Source organism: Pygocentrus nattereri, chromosome 2 (genome assembly GCF_015220715.1).
Source record: "Pygocentrus nattereri isolate fPygNat1 chromosome 2, fPygNat1.pri, whole genome shotgun sequence".
NCBI classification, from domain to species: domain Eukaryota; kingdom Metazoa; phylum Chordata; class Actinopteri; order Characiformes; family Serrasalmidae; genus Pygocentrus; species Pygocentrus nattereri.
In genome coordinates this window covers 26,680,854-26,695,657 of record NC_051212.1, presented here as the reverse complement: position 1 = coordinate 26,695,657, position 14,804 = coordinate 26,680,854, and the positions used below count along the sequence as shown (strand labels likewise).

Here is a 14,804-nt window from a genome sequence, read left to right as displayed (position 1 = left end):
ACAGGTTCTTCTGCCAGACATTCCCAGCAAACCCTCACTATACGTTTGGGCTTGTCTGGTCTGACCGGCATCTTCCCCCACCACCTGATCCAACTCACCACCAGGTGGTGATCAGTTGACAGCTTAGCTCCTCTCTTTACCCGAGTGTCCAAAACACATGGCCGCAAGTCCGATGACACGACTACAAAGTCAATCATTGAACTGCGGCGTAGGGTGTCCTGGTGCCATGTGCACTTACGGACATCCTTGTGTTCAAACATGGTGTTCGTGATGGACAAACTGTGGTTTGCACAGAAGTCCAAAAACTGAACACCATTCGGATTCAGATCAGAGGCCATTCCTCCCAATCACACCCCTCCAGGTCTCACTGTCAGTGCCCACATGAGTATTAAAGTCCCCCAGTAGGACAATAGAGTCTCCAGAAGGAGCACTTTCAAGCACCCTTCCCAAGGGCTCTAAGAAGGCTGGGTACTCTGAACTGCTGTTCGGTGCATAAGCACAGACAGCAGTCAGGACCCGTTCCCCAACCCGAAGGCGTAGGGAAGCTACCCTCTCGTCCACCGGAGAAAACCCCAACATACAGGCACCGAGTCGAGGGGCTATGAGAAAGCCCACACCTGCCCGCCGCCTCTCACCATGGGCAACTCCAGAAAAGAATAAAGTCCAGCCCCTCTCAAGGAGACTGGACCCAGAGCCCAAGCTGTGTGTTGAGGTGAGCCCGACTATATCTAGCCGGTATCTCTCAACCTCGCGCACCAACTAAGGCTCCTTCCCCGCCAGTGAGGTAACGTTCCAAGTCCCAAAAGCCAGTTTCAGCAACCGAGGATCAGAACGCCAAGGCCCACACCTTCAGACACTGCCCGATACACAAAGCACCGAACCCCTACTACTGCCCCTCCCATTGGTGGTGGGTCGATGGGAGGGGGGACTCATGTAACTCCTTTGGGCTGGGCCTGGCCGGGCACCATGAGTAAATGCCCGGCCACCAGACGCTCGCTTGCGAGCCCCTCCCCCAGGCCTGGCTCTAGGGTGAGGCCCCGGTAACCCTGTTCCGGGCAGGGTACACAAGTCCTGTTTTTGTGTTTTCATAAGGGTTATTATGGATCACACTTTGTCTGACCTGTCACCTAGGACCAGTTTGCCATGGGAGACCCTACCAGGAGCTTTTGCTCCAGACAACATAGCTCCTATGATCATTCAAGCATGCAAACCCCTCCACCACGATAAGGTGGTGATCCATGGAGAGGTGTATGTTAAATGATGTATTTATATGCACTAAAAACTCTAGAAACGTACTTGTGTTACCTGTTATATCACTTTTTGTGTCATATTGTTTTCTGATTTAAAAGTAATACAAAATGGGTTATTCATAACCAGACACAAATTTTCTTTGTGTTAAACGTAACTCAGCATTTGTTGTCTCCAACTGAACACACTGATGTGTCTAGTTGGAGACAGACGAAGGAACCTATTGTTGCGTAATATGTTTAGTGCTACAGAATCTGTCGTTTTTTAACACATCTGTTTTTAGAGTGTCTCCATATACCAATGTGTTCCCAGACCAATTTTCAGTACATTAAATATGCTACATATCCTGCACTGTAAAGTCACTATTAGTAGTTCACAAGCGGAATACTAAATGCACCATATAGACAGAACTCTGTTACTGATTACAGTTTTCAAATAGTGTGCACAGCCCTGAACAGTACACGCAGTGAGCTCAGGCAGTTCTGGCATGTTTTTATTTTGTAACAAAAACTACTTACTGGAACAAAACTACTTTTGCCATCCATGTGAAAAATACAAAGGACTTTGGGGAGCCACTAGTTCTGTATGTATCAAAATGTATATTTTTGCTGTAACGCAGAAGGAGCTTTTACTGCACATTGGTGAAACACATTAACAAAACCAGGGATGTAGCAAGGAGTGACCAGTGACATTATTTCTGACCTCAGTTATGTAAAGTGAGACAGTTAGACATCATCAGCAAAGCAGTGAAAAACCAAGAAAAACTGCTTGACCTGTGTAAATGGTCACACTTACAGTGAAGATCTGCCATCAGGCCAGTTATTGATATTAGCTGTAAGAGTGATAACGCTTCACTCAATGATCAGTAAGACTGACTGTAATAAACTGCTCTGCTGAGCAGACAGGCATGCAAGCAAGTAAGCAAAGTTTATTTATATAGCGCTTTTTACAACAGGTGTTGTCACAAAGCAGCTTTACAGAACAATCAGTATTACAGAAAGAAAAAGAAAAGAAAATCTGGGTCCGAGCCCCCATGAGCAAGCCAGTGGCAACAGTGCTGAATGAGTGCTGAACATGAGCTGAATCCAGTGCTCAGTGGACGTTCTTGCTAAACGGAGGTCAGCTTGTCAGTCAGTCAAACACTGCTAACTCATGTCACCTTACTTTGCCATGTAGCTGCTTTATCATTAGCTTCATGAATAACCTGTAGCAAGGGCAGACAACTTCTGTGATCTTAAATATCGATGCACTGAAAAAGTGTTGCAGCATCACTGCTCCTTAAATCAGTAAACATTTATAGAAACGTTTTTATAGAAACACATACAGACGTTTGGACACCCCTGGTCAAATTACTTGTTGAAGCTTACACATCCTCTAACTTAAACGTGATGTTTTAGTGCACAATTTTGGTTTGTTCGCTGAGTTTAACATATTAGAAAAAATGAAATATAAAATGTGACATAACTTTTGCACAGGTCACAATTTTCATTTTACTCAGTATGTTAAATTGAGAAATTAAATAGTAATTGTGCATTCAAATGTGCAGAGGTGTGTTCTCTGTACAGGATGTGATACTTTATTTTCACCCAACAAAACATGTAATTTGACCAGGGGTGCCCACACTTTTGCATACAGCTGTAGGAACAATATAGTTTTGCATTTCAAAGGGAATCAACACCCTTCTAGAAGGCCCAGGCCAAAACTTGTCCCCTCCAGTTTTTATCATTTATTTTTAAAGCTCAGAAGCAGGGTTTGGAGAGCAGGATCAGACAGGCTAGAACTGGTCCCGCCAAACCCCCTGCTGATGATCTCTGTAAAGCCCAGCTGAGCCATGAGAAAATAAACTACTCTCCCTGGAATCTTATTCTCTCCAAGGAGACAGAGAGAATATGGGTGGATATAGTACATATGGCTCTGTTTGAAAGAGAATGCGTTGGAGTTACAGCACCTTCCTGGAATAAAGAGAAAAATTGGGGCAAAGGTTGGTAGTGAAGGAGAAGCGTGAGTGTATGTGTGTGTGTTTGCACATGAAGTGACTGCAGTGTACAGGGCTCTGCTCATTGCAAATAATCAGTTACAAACACTACAATACTTTAAAGTATTATAGACTTGACAAGTTAATGCTAATTGAGTAGAATCTAACTGGACAGACAAGATTTTGTATGCTTACATTTCTCAAAATTCTGCACAGTTCATTTGTTGAGATGGGTAGATGTTGAAATTATTCATTTTAGAGAAATGTAGCTACTTACATTTCTTTACAGCAGTGGTGATAGGAAACAGGGCTCATTATGTCTGCAACTCTAATTTAGCCATTTCATTTAATTATCATCGCTGTCCAAAGAAAAATCTCCAAAATAGTGAGTTTACTGGAGAAGGCAAAAACGCTCTTACCTTTTAGTGTGAGTTAAGAGATTCTAAAGCAATTTTATTTTGCCAATTATCATGAATTTTTCACCTACCATAAAGCAGAGCTGGTGTGTTGGAATTATGAATAAAAATAAAAATCAGCATAAATTGAGATATAAGGTTTTCTTTGGACAACATTATACAGAAGTCCTGAAAGATTGCTGGAATTGAAACTGAAACTGCATATTTCTTACTACTAAAGCTATCAGGATTATTGTGATTATAAATGATGGGAAACAGTTATTTTAATAAGATGTGGATTGGAAAACAGTGGACATACTCTTTCACATACAGGAGTCCATTGGTTACATGTAGGCCTACACACATGGCTCTTTATCAACTAATATTATCATAAAAGACTCAGGCTGACTCAGCATCAGTACTTTGAACTTCAGTCACAATCAGTTCTGTAATATTTTATGACAGGCTAATATCAAGTTGTAGGCGTGTCAGGCGCCCAACCCACGCTGGAATTGAGCTTTGCCTTCCTGCCATCTCTCATGGCATCTTGTCAGTGCCCAAGGGTTGAGTGACTAGCACAGCAGGCTACAAGGAAGTGCTCCAGTTCCAATAATTTGCTAGGATAAATGAGTATTACATGATATGAACCCTTATTAAACTGCCTGAATACATGGGCCTCAATCAGTGGTGTAACCATGGTGACTGGCCCCAATTTTTTTTATTGGGCCCTTAAAAGCTTGGACTGCACATCAGAAATACAAGGAGATTTTCCAGCCAGTAGTTTGACCTGTGAGTTGGGTCTAGCATATCTTCTCTAAAAACATGCTAAACTAGAGAACAGCACAGCCGCATCCATTATCATGTGAACAACCCTCTCCCCTTCCCCTGTGCCCCTGTTCACTCACATGATTGGTTTCCTATATGCATGGTATACAATAATAAATGATACTATTGTTATTAGGTCAGAAACGTGTAGTAGAAGTAGCTAGCTTAGTTGACTAGGCTACAGCGTCTGGGTTTGTGTTCATTTCGCAAAATGGATAAAAAGAGGAAAGAATGTTGGACCTGAGAGGAAAATTGCACTCAGATTAACTAATTGAGCAAGAGAGTAACAGGTCAGTATTTAGCCTCCTCTACTGACCTGACCACTCTAGCTAGCCAGCTACTGCAGTAGGCCATTTACCTCGGTCAGGACAAATTAATCCACCACTGACTGACATTGTATCTGCTACTGATTTTCAGACTCTAGATAACCAATTTCATTATCATTGGCACAAAGTGTCAATGATGTGAAGCACCAGCATGTAGTATCCCAAAAGTCCTAGAAAGAATAAACTTCTCACATGTCCACAAAGCTTATGTTAGCCTGTCAACTTACACAAGTTTGTTGTCACTCTATTAACTAGAGTGAGTGAGTGGGTGGGTGGGTGGGTGTGTGCATGAGTGAATGAGTGACAAGCACGGTCCATGAGGTGCTTCGCATATGAAAATAGCCCAACTGATTACAACATTTGTAGTTTAACATTAACATTGTATTTTTTTTATTCATTAAAAGTAATCTCATAAGGGGGACCCATAACACCCTCGTTACAACAATGGCCTCAACTCATGAATGTCCACCTAGTTTTCATAAATTTCACAGTGAAGTGAGCTGCTCACTCACCCCCAACTGCTTGTTTGAAAAATTCCAGTCCATTCATGCGACCTCAAGCTCAGTGATGTAGAAAAAAAACACAAGAAGGGGAAAATAACCTTTGCTAGCATGTGAAGAAAAACATCCAGCTATGCATGATTTATTATTTTAGTCATGTGTTAAGGTGATTGCAGAGCAGGATACAGTGGCTAAACCCTTATGAAAGTAAAACTATTAATGTTAGTGGAATAATGCCTTGAGTAAAAGGAAAAAATCGAAGTACAAAAGTAGCAGCTCAAAACCCTACTTACCTACTGAGCAACTGTCCTGGACCTTCTACAGAGCCTGTCCCCAATTTAACACAATTAAAATAAACACAACCAAGGAATAAATAAGGAAATGTTAATTACTTAATATAAATATTACTCAGACAAGTAAAAGTATCTTTTAAGTATAAAACAAGTATAAAACCAACACAATGTCACATAAGTACATGTAACTGAGTAAATGTCAGGAGGTGCTGGCCACAGGACGCACAGTAAAGTCATGATTTAACACTATTCTTATCATGCAGTGCTGGCAGGTCCAGCAGGCTGCAGTGTGTGTGTGTGTGTGTGTGTGGACAGTCGTTTACAGCCAATAGCAGAGCAGCAGAGAGAGCAGCCTGTAATAAAACTCTCTGAGCGACTCGCACAGTCGCTCCCAGTTACTGCAGGGTCAAGAACCTGGAACGTTAGCGGGATTACAACGCCGACTTTTCTACAGGTGCTCTAACATTAAACTCTTGGCTGTCTGTAGCTAATGGTTAAAGTTAACGGTCATGTCCACTGCTGGATTCACATCGACACTGTTGACTGTTTGAACGGGACACGGTTTGGCTATGTTAGCTCATTTTTTGAGTGGTTATATGAGCAGCTTTTATCCGTCTTGCTATTTTAATAAAGATGACATGTTTGAATTGAACATGTACGTTACAGTTAGCTTGCTCTAGCGTTATCTTGAGAAATGCATTGGGGTTTGGTTAACTTCACGGTAAGCTGCTTAGCGACCTCACGTTAGTGTGTAAACTTACCGTCCTTTCTCGCCAGAAGTTCGGCTATAACAGCGTCGTGAAATCATGAGCAAAGAGATGGAAATGAAGGAGGTCGAGCTGAACGAGCTGGACCAGGAGAAGCAGCCAATGACCGGAGAGACTCCGGCAGGAACGGAGAAGAACGGCTGCGTGAGGGTGAAGGTCCCGGAGGACACCGAAGTCAAATTCACCGGCCTGTCCAAAGAGGAGCTGATGAGAGTGGCGGGGACTGCAGGGTAAGAAATGAGACGCTTAGAGCTAGGACAGGACTGAGGGGACAACCTGTCCAACTCTAACTTTTACTGGAGTTATTAACATATGTCTACTTATTTCCACGTGCTGAAAAGGGACGACTAGAAGGATTAAAAACTAATGGTTTTGCTCTCTAAAGTGAAGTGATATGGTCTAAAACACCATCTCTGAGAGTGTGTTTTTGTAGCTGTGCCTCCACAGCTCAGAGGTTCTTTTGTTTATAATACATAAATACATTTAAATTTTATTTGTTCATTTTTTTTGGCAGTAAAGTTAGTTTTGTGTTTTTTCATTACATTTCATAAGAGACTTTTGGGATTGGCACACATTACGGTGACAGTTTAGCATTTTATTTTACATTAAAATTATCACAAGAAGTCAAAGGTCTCAATGTTTTAAACTCTTTTTAGCTTTTTATCTCTCCGACTTTGACCGTTACCATCATGTGGTTCCACAGATGGGTGCGGACTCGCTGGATCTTGCTGGTTCTGTTCTGGCTGGGCTGGGTTGGCATGCTGGCTGGGGCAGTGGTGATCATTGTTCAGGCTCCGCGGTGTAAACCCATCCCTGAAATGCACTGGTGGAATGAGGGTCCTCTCTACCAGATTGCTGATGTGAGCGCCTTCTCTGGAGACAATGGCTTTAAAGGTATAGGGGTGACGTTCTTGATATAACTTTTTAAATCTAAATTAGCAGCAGCCCTCAAATGCTACATAGGTACTAAGAATGCATTCTGCAAAAAGCCTTTAAAAATAATTCAAATCAAGAAAGACGGTGCAATGCATAGTACATGAAGTTGCATTCTCACTCAAAGATGTGCATTATCACCAGTTCACTGTCATTTAATTTATGTAGGTACACTGGTTGTCATTTTTGTCTGGAAACCTGCAGGCACAGTGCTCTGTCACTCTTGATTCAGTCCCTCAAACACCGTTTAAACCCCGCATGGGTTGACTGTGGGGCACTATGGGCCTTCAGGGTGAAGAATGTCACTTTAAACGTTCATCACCATTATGATACACTTGTTTAATTGTACATAGTATAATTAAGTAGTGAGAGCGGTAATGAGAGTGCCCAAAGTCATACTGTGAGCCAATTATAACCTTTAATTTTAACCTGTGGGTTGGTTCTGGTGTGTTAAAGTGGGTGAAATTTCTTGAAGAACATTGTGTTCTACAGTTACTAAACATGCTAAAGTATAAACTACATATTTGGACAGTATTGAGTATATTAGAACATTTAAAGCGCCCCTATTCGACATTTAACATTTTTTTCCTCTGATGTCCACTTTTAATATGTGGATTATTTATGTAGCAAGAAACAGTTTTTTTTTTTAAATTTAATTCAAGGCTGTTTGAGTTAATGTGTCTTTAAGGCTGGTATATGTAAATGACCTCTGTTCTGATTGGCTATATTTCACTTAAATCAGAAAGCAGTTCAGACTGAAACACTTCTTCTAACTTCAATGTGATAGGCGGAGATAGACTACTGTAGACTGGAGGGGTGATTATATGTGCATTTTCTTTTATGATGTTCACATCACAACCATTCAAAATTGGCCATTTTAAAAAATGTTCACAATGCTCACATAGCACATCGAACACAAATTTAAAGTCAGCATTAATATTATAGTAATTTATTGGAATAGTCCCCATTGCTTTGTGTTCAGTAATTATTGATAATGTCTGGTTGCTCTATGTCTGAATTAAAGCTGTGACAGCAGAATGCTTGCCAGTGGTTGCTGACTGTCTTGTGACTCTCATGTTAGAGGTCACATGCTGAGCTAGTCCTTCACAGTCTGCCTTCCTCTTTACTAAAAAATTGCCTGTTTGGAGATTTTCACAGAGTATATTTCTGTTGAGTAGTGGAATATTTGGGGTATCACTTGCACACTCACACTTACTGCAGTGTCTTGCAGTTCCCCCAGCTGTAGCCTCTATAATGAGTTTAATCGGTTATGAACCCAAAAAAGTTCTTAACCTTTGGTATTGATGCAACAGGCTGGTAGCCATACTAAAAAACGTGGTTAATGATTACAGACTTGGCAGAAAGTGTGGCACAGTGAAATAGGTTGAATTGATTTTGCCATTTTTTTTAGGCATAGAGGAAAAGCTGGACAGTTTGAACCAGCTGAAGGTGAAAGGTTTGGTTCTTGGCCCTATACACAGTGTTCAGGCAGACCAGCCGAGCACTCTGGATTTAAAGACCATTAATCCGGTGGTGGGCAACGAGAAAGACCTGAACAGCCTGCTTGAAAGAGCCCACAAAAAGGGTGAGGGTCTTCACCAACACTAATGACTCCTTAGGGCTTGATTTAGAACTGATCTCAACACAGAGTGGATGCTTCTCTTCATATCTCCACTGCTAAATACCAGTGCTTTTATTTTCACTCATTATCATTATCTCTGATTGACATATGTCTTATGTTCCTGTGTCTGTTACTTAACTAACATGGCACAAGGAATCATTGATTTGTGTTTTGTAAGGCTAAACTACACAAAACTCATGGTAGTGTTACTTTAACAGTATTGTGGTTTATTTACTTTCTTTCTTTCCCTCTCAGGTATCTCCATAGTGCTGGATCTGACACCCAACTATGAGGGAGCTACAGCTTGGTTCAACAATGCTGCTTCTGTTGCTGAGCAATTCAAGGTAAAGGCTGATAAAAGAGGGGACTCTGTGGAGTCTGTGAAAAGTGGGTGGGGAAAAAAGCCAAACAAGTGAAGACTATTTTCTAGAATAAGAAAAAAACCCACTTCCTTCTTCTGTTCTGTCAGGCTGCATGTGCCTACTGGCTCCATAAGGGAGTGGATGGCTTCCTTGTGTCTGATCTGGGCCAGATTGCCAATACTGGTAGCTGGCCATTCATTCAGGCTGTTGTCCAAACCAACGCCACAGAAGGGACCAAGAAAACGTGAGTGGATGAAAAGATGCAGTGAGCCACCTTGTGGTTGAACTGAAGTATTTGCTAAAGTTTTTTGAGGAGTTCCACTAGTTCCCTCTGTTGGTAGCTAAGTGCCATTGTACTCTCAGAATTTACTCAGGCAGTGCATACAGGGCCAGTTTCTTGGATGTGGATTAAACCTTCAAATAGTTTCACCATTAAAAATCCTATTAAGGATAGGCTTATTAGGAGTAATTTAGACCTAGGAAACTAAACCCACATCTTTATCTTAAGCTGAATGTTTGATAAATTTAAAGCTGTCAATTTTAATGTTGCACTTGAAAAAATCTGAAGTGTCAAAACTTGACGTACAAAAATGTACAATTATTGATTTTTTTTTTCACTTTCACTGGACAGATATTACTTTGCTCACTTGTAACAAGTTGACAGAGAGCATTAGAAGATCCCTGATGCTAGATACTTTTAAATCTGGGCTGAGAAAATTCCTGTTTGAGCAGGCTTTCAACTCAGTTTTAGAACACTGTTAGCTCTACTGCACTTCTGTCCTGTAACAACACTTGAACTAATTTCATTTTTTTCATTTAACCAATTTTCATTTTCAATTAATTTTTTTAAAAATTATTCTCTCTTTTAAAATATATTGTTTTAATCATGTTTTTTTTTCATTTCTATTCTCATGTGCTTTGTTACTTTTTAAATTGTTTTTAAACCCATCGACTGAAAGGGGGCACATATGGCCCACACTATAATTCTTCAATCTCATAACTATATAACTTACAGTTGCTTTTAGTTGCTTTTACAGTTGATTCTAACATAAAATGTGACCTGTGCAAATGTTATAGCATGTTTTGTACTTTGTTTATTTTTTCCAGTATATTAAACACCACCACAAATAAATACAAATTTTACATTACAATTTGCAGAAACTTTGGCATATTTTTCCTTTTAGATGATCTGTTGACATATTTTCAGTTAGAAAATGAATCAGTGTATCCAAGGGGTATTCAGGCTTTGAATAAGGATGTACATAGTTTGCATAATAGTTACTGAATGACAAGTGTTAAGATAATAACTAAAAAATAAGACATAAGATACAAGATGTTAACAGGAGATGCAGTTATACTGAAGCTCAGGATTAAGTCTTGTCTGAATTGAGAAACTCCCTAATTTCCTTAATGCCTCTTTTTTCTTAGGGCTCTGATGGGCTCTGTCACCGGTGTGTCTGTGGATGATGCCTCTCTGCTTCTGAATCACTCTGGAGTTGACCTGCTGCTAACCAGCCTGCCAGATCTAACCCAGTCTGGGGTGGACCAGGCTCGGACCATCAATAAGCTTTATTCTAGCCATCCACAGACCAGCCTGGGCTGGAGCTTGAGTGGACGCTTGTTAGGTCCACTCACCTCCAGATCTTCAGCTGTACCCATACGCCTCTACCACATGCTGCTTCTCACCCTGCCTGGCACTCCAGTGTTCAACAGTGGGGATGAGGTCGGGCTGAAAGCGGGGGTGAGTTAGGATAGATGGGTAGATTGATGGTTAGACAGATTCACCTCTTGAATGTACATATTTTTTACTGTGCAAGTCTGCTAACCATGTTTATATGCCCCTTTCCAGGAACCTCTTGATGCAATCTGGGACTTGGAAAGTCCAGCTGAGGAGAAAAATGAAACTGCAAAGGTGATTGTAAACATGTTATTGTTTTTATATGTTATTGTTATGGAAATAGTTTGTAACTGTATTTAACCTCTGGTCTGGTGTCTCGGAGTGTAAGATAAAAAAAATAAGAGGGACCTAAATGTATTTCTATGTTTACAGTAAAACAGTGCAACAAAATCTTCAACAAATACATGAGAATTTTATATAAAATGTATTCATTCATTAATACTGTAAAAGGACAAAACATTAAGCTAACTTTCAGCCAGTGTGACAAAACATGATAACTTGGGATAAGGTTAACTATTATATTTATCTTCTAATACTGTAATATAGAGTGTAATGTAATATAGAGTATAAGACAGAAACAACTGCAAATAGTATAAAAGCATCTGCTGTACAACCAGTTGAGCATTCTTTCAGATTTGTGTGCAAGACATGTTAGTGAAAGTAATACAGCAGTTTTTAAGTCATAAAATGTGATGTTTGTCATGTTACTCATGGTGAATTGCTGATAGATACTGATTACATACTTTATATATATATATATATATATATATATATATATATATATATATATAACCTATTAAAGAATTGCTCTTAGGAGCTGTTCCCACTCTTTTCTCACTGTTATGAAAAGTTTTATACAAGCCACACGGTGCATGCTCTGTAGGAGTAATCTTCCACCCAACTTGCCAATACTGTGATTTCCCTAAGTAATTCTGAGAAGTTTTATGAATACAGGCCCATAGGTGCATTAGAACCTCTTTTATCTTTTATCATCATTCTGTTGCAACCAACAGCCTTATTCATTTCTCCCTGTCTCTCTCAGACTGTACGAGCGGAACGCAGTGAGCTGCGAAGCTTTTTCAAGGCTCTCAGTGATCTGAGAGTTAAAGAACGATCTCTGCTCCATGGAGACTTCGCCTCTCTCTACAGCTCTGCCTCCTCTTTTGCATTCCTCCGCCTGTGGGATCAGAGTGAACGCTTCATCACTGCCTTAAACTGGGGTGATGCCCCTGCCACCATGACGCTGGCCAATAGTGACCTGCCCTCGGAGGCCCGCGTCCGTCTCAGCACTGATGTGGAGAAGCTAGCTGTAGATGACATGGTATCACTAGAGAAACTGGAGCTAGGGCCCAAACAGGCTGTGTTACTGTCGTACCCTTATACAGGATAGACACATAATTAAAAACGCACATACACACACAGACAAAGACCCTTTGTGCATTGTTTTATCACCATCAGGACTTCCTTGTAAGGTTAAAGTGGAATTCCATTTATTTTTCAAAAGCTCTACATAAAAACAATCATAGAGATGTAAATAAAGCGATGTGAAACGGAGCTTGGTATAAAACTTACCAACTCAGTAGTGGTGACAGAAACCAGGCATCTACAGCACAAATATAACCTTTTTATTTACCATTTAAAATGACCCTATACAAGTCTTCTAAATTGTTATATTCATTGTTGATAATGGTAAAATAGTGTTAAATCTGAAACAAATAAGTTTTCTCTGGGGACTGTTTGGCCTTACAATATTTAAAAAGTAAGTTTAGATCCCTATCCTAGCCAAATCCCAAATCCCCTATCCAAGACAATGAGACATCAGGCAGCATTCATAAGCACTTCAAATATGAACTTTCTGTGAGGGAACTTTTTGAGGTAAGCCTATTAAAGTCTTTAGATGTCTGGCTTTTATTACCACCACTCTGAACAATTCTGACTAGAAGTTTCTATAGAACGCCATACTTCACATCAAACCACTTTGAATGGCTTTTTTAACATCCTGATGATTTATTTAATTATTTTAAAAAGCTGTAGAATTCTCTTAGTGTTAAATGTTTGACAAGTTCGTTTGTTCTCATCAGTTCATAATTATTATGGAAAAATGGAATCTGTGTGTTAGATTAGGTCAGTATCAGCATATGTTTTGTAGTAGTTTAGGATATTAGGATAGTTGTAGGGGCACTTACTGGAACACAAACTGTCTTGTGAAAGTTAGGGGGTCATTGGATATTCCAACTTTGTGTGTGAATTGATGGAAAGTGAAAAATTAAATATAACACAGTTCAACTGCAGACGACGTGTCTGTAATTACTTCTCATTCTCCCTATTTCTGTCTCTCTCTCTGTCTGTCTCTTGTTGTAATCATTTTTCTCTGTTACAGTACGTTTTTATTTGTCACTATGACTATATTAAACACAAAAACTTTTTGTGTGTGTTTTGGCTCTGTGCCACATACCGTTATTTCTCAGGGCAGGAAAAGGAAGACTATAAACTGTACAGGTGTGTGTAAGTATGTCATACGCACTACGGTTCTCTACTATATAAAACTCAATTACTTCCTCTGCGCTGAAGCAGGTTGGAAGATGAAAGAAAGTAATTCTTTTGTTGTTTGTTTTTGGCACAATTAACAATTTAGTGTCTACAGTTTGCCTAGTATTTACAATTTGCTACGTTTAAAAATATGTATAAATACCACTTGAAACTGTACAGAGTAGTCCAAATGATTTAAATGTTGCCTGAAAATGGCACTAATTAGTTTTAAAGGTATGCTAAATACAACTTCTAGGGAAAAGCTTATACCTTTACCTAACTTTTTTAAATAGGCTTGGAGTCAGAACAGGGTTTATAGAGTCAATGCAATTTAAAGCATATAATACCTGAATATGGTATAATTACAATCACAAACTAAAGATGCTGAAAACTAACCCCTGAGGATACCACCCCAGCAACAATTTAGTACCATTTGTCCCTGAGAGTTCATAATGAGTGATAAATGCTCTTTTGACATGGGCTTGCAAATTTTGTATTATCTTTGTAAAGGTCAGGTTCTTCAGACATTCAGCTAAAGCAGATGTAAAGTTAAAAAAAAGTCTTTTTATGCCATTTTTATCAAAATCCAGCAGTTGATTTCTTGATTTACTGAAAAGCAAAGTCAAACAACCATAACCGTGCAAGTCTTTTAAATAGCAAGATGTTAAAGAGACTTCTTATAGGATGCCGTTCCTATCTGCCCACCTTATCTCTTTCTGTTTCTTTTCCATTTTCAGTTTTTTTAGATCCCTCATTTCACCTGCTTTTAATTCTGTTATGGCATGTCTATTGACGAAACCCCCTCATGCATTTAAGGTGTGTGTGTGTGAGTGAACCTGTGACTGTGTAGCATGTTTGTTTGCACTTCCTCCTCCTGATAAAAAGGAAAAAGTCTGTGGTTCACAATTTTTCAGAAAACACATTCAGGCATATTCAAATAAGTGCTAAATGAAGTTGCGGTGAATCTACCAGGCCACTGACTTTTATTCCAAATTTAACTTTCCAGCACACTGCAGGCCCTTAGAGACGTGTGTAATAAAGAGTGCAAAACGAAATCATTCCAACAGACATAAAATGTGAAAAAATAAATGCAAGATTACTATGATTATATAATAAAACCTTCCTTGTTAATATGAATAAATAGATTAAGGTCCCCCTTATTCCTGAACTAGGCTTAATCTTTATGGGACAAATCATCAGTAAAATATTTATGCATTTATATATATATGTGTGTGTTTTGCATAAATTACTTGTAACAGGTGTCTCACCTTGTAGTAAAGTAGATGTCATGTATTTTAAGGCAAAAATCAACATTTTATTCTCTTTTGAAAATCTTTACAGCTTCTGAAAGC

General features: G+C 39.6%; 1 protein-coding gene across 2 annotated transcripts; it reads left to right on the top strand.

Annotated features, from left to right (window-relative positions):
• The first annotated feature begins 5,884 nt into the window (after nucleotides 1-5,884).
• Nucleotides 5,885-13,214, top strand: slc3a2a (solute carrier family 3 member 2a). Of its 2 annotated transcripts, none has more exons than XM_017709875.2 (9): nucleotides 5,885-6,016; nucleotides 6,343-6,559; nucleotides 7,033-7,223; nucleotides 8,674-8,847; nucleotides 9,139-9,227; nucleotides 9,353-9,489; nucleotides 10,674-10,986; nucleotides 11,095-11,157; nucleotides 11,966-13,214. In XM_017709875.2, exons 2-9 carry the CDS (start codon nucleotides 6,369-6,371, stop codon nucleotides 12,311-12,313), a joined length of 1,506 nt encoding a protein of 501 aa, XP_017565364.1. In that variant the 5' UTR covers nucleotides 5,885-6,016; nucleotides 6,343-6,368; the 3' UTR covers nucleotides 12,314-13,214. The 2 variants fall into 2 exon arrangements, with proteins under 2 accessions (XP_017565364.1, XP_017565362.1); XM_017709873.2 differs by having other exon boundaries at nucleotides 5,897-6,016; nucleotides 6,340-6,559.
• The last annotated feature ends 1,590 nt before the right edge of the window (nucleotides 13,215-14,804 follow it).

Coding starts and splice junctions, on each gene's coding strand:
- slc3a2a (XM_017709875.2), top strand. CDS start 6,369: ATGAGCAAAGAGATGGAAATGAAGGAGGTCGAGCTGAACGAGCTGGAC. Junction 6,560..7,032: donor AGAGTGGCGGGGACTGCAGG/GTAAGAAATGAG, acceptor GTGGTTCCACAG/ATGGGTGCGGACTCGCTGGA. Junction 8,848..9,138: donor TGAAAGAGCCCACAAAAAGG/GTGAGGGTCTTC, acceptor TTTCCCTCTCAG/GTATCTCCATAGTGCTGGAT.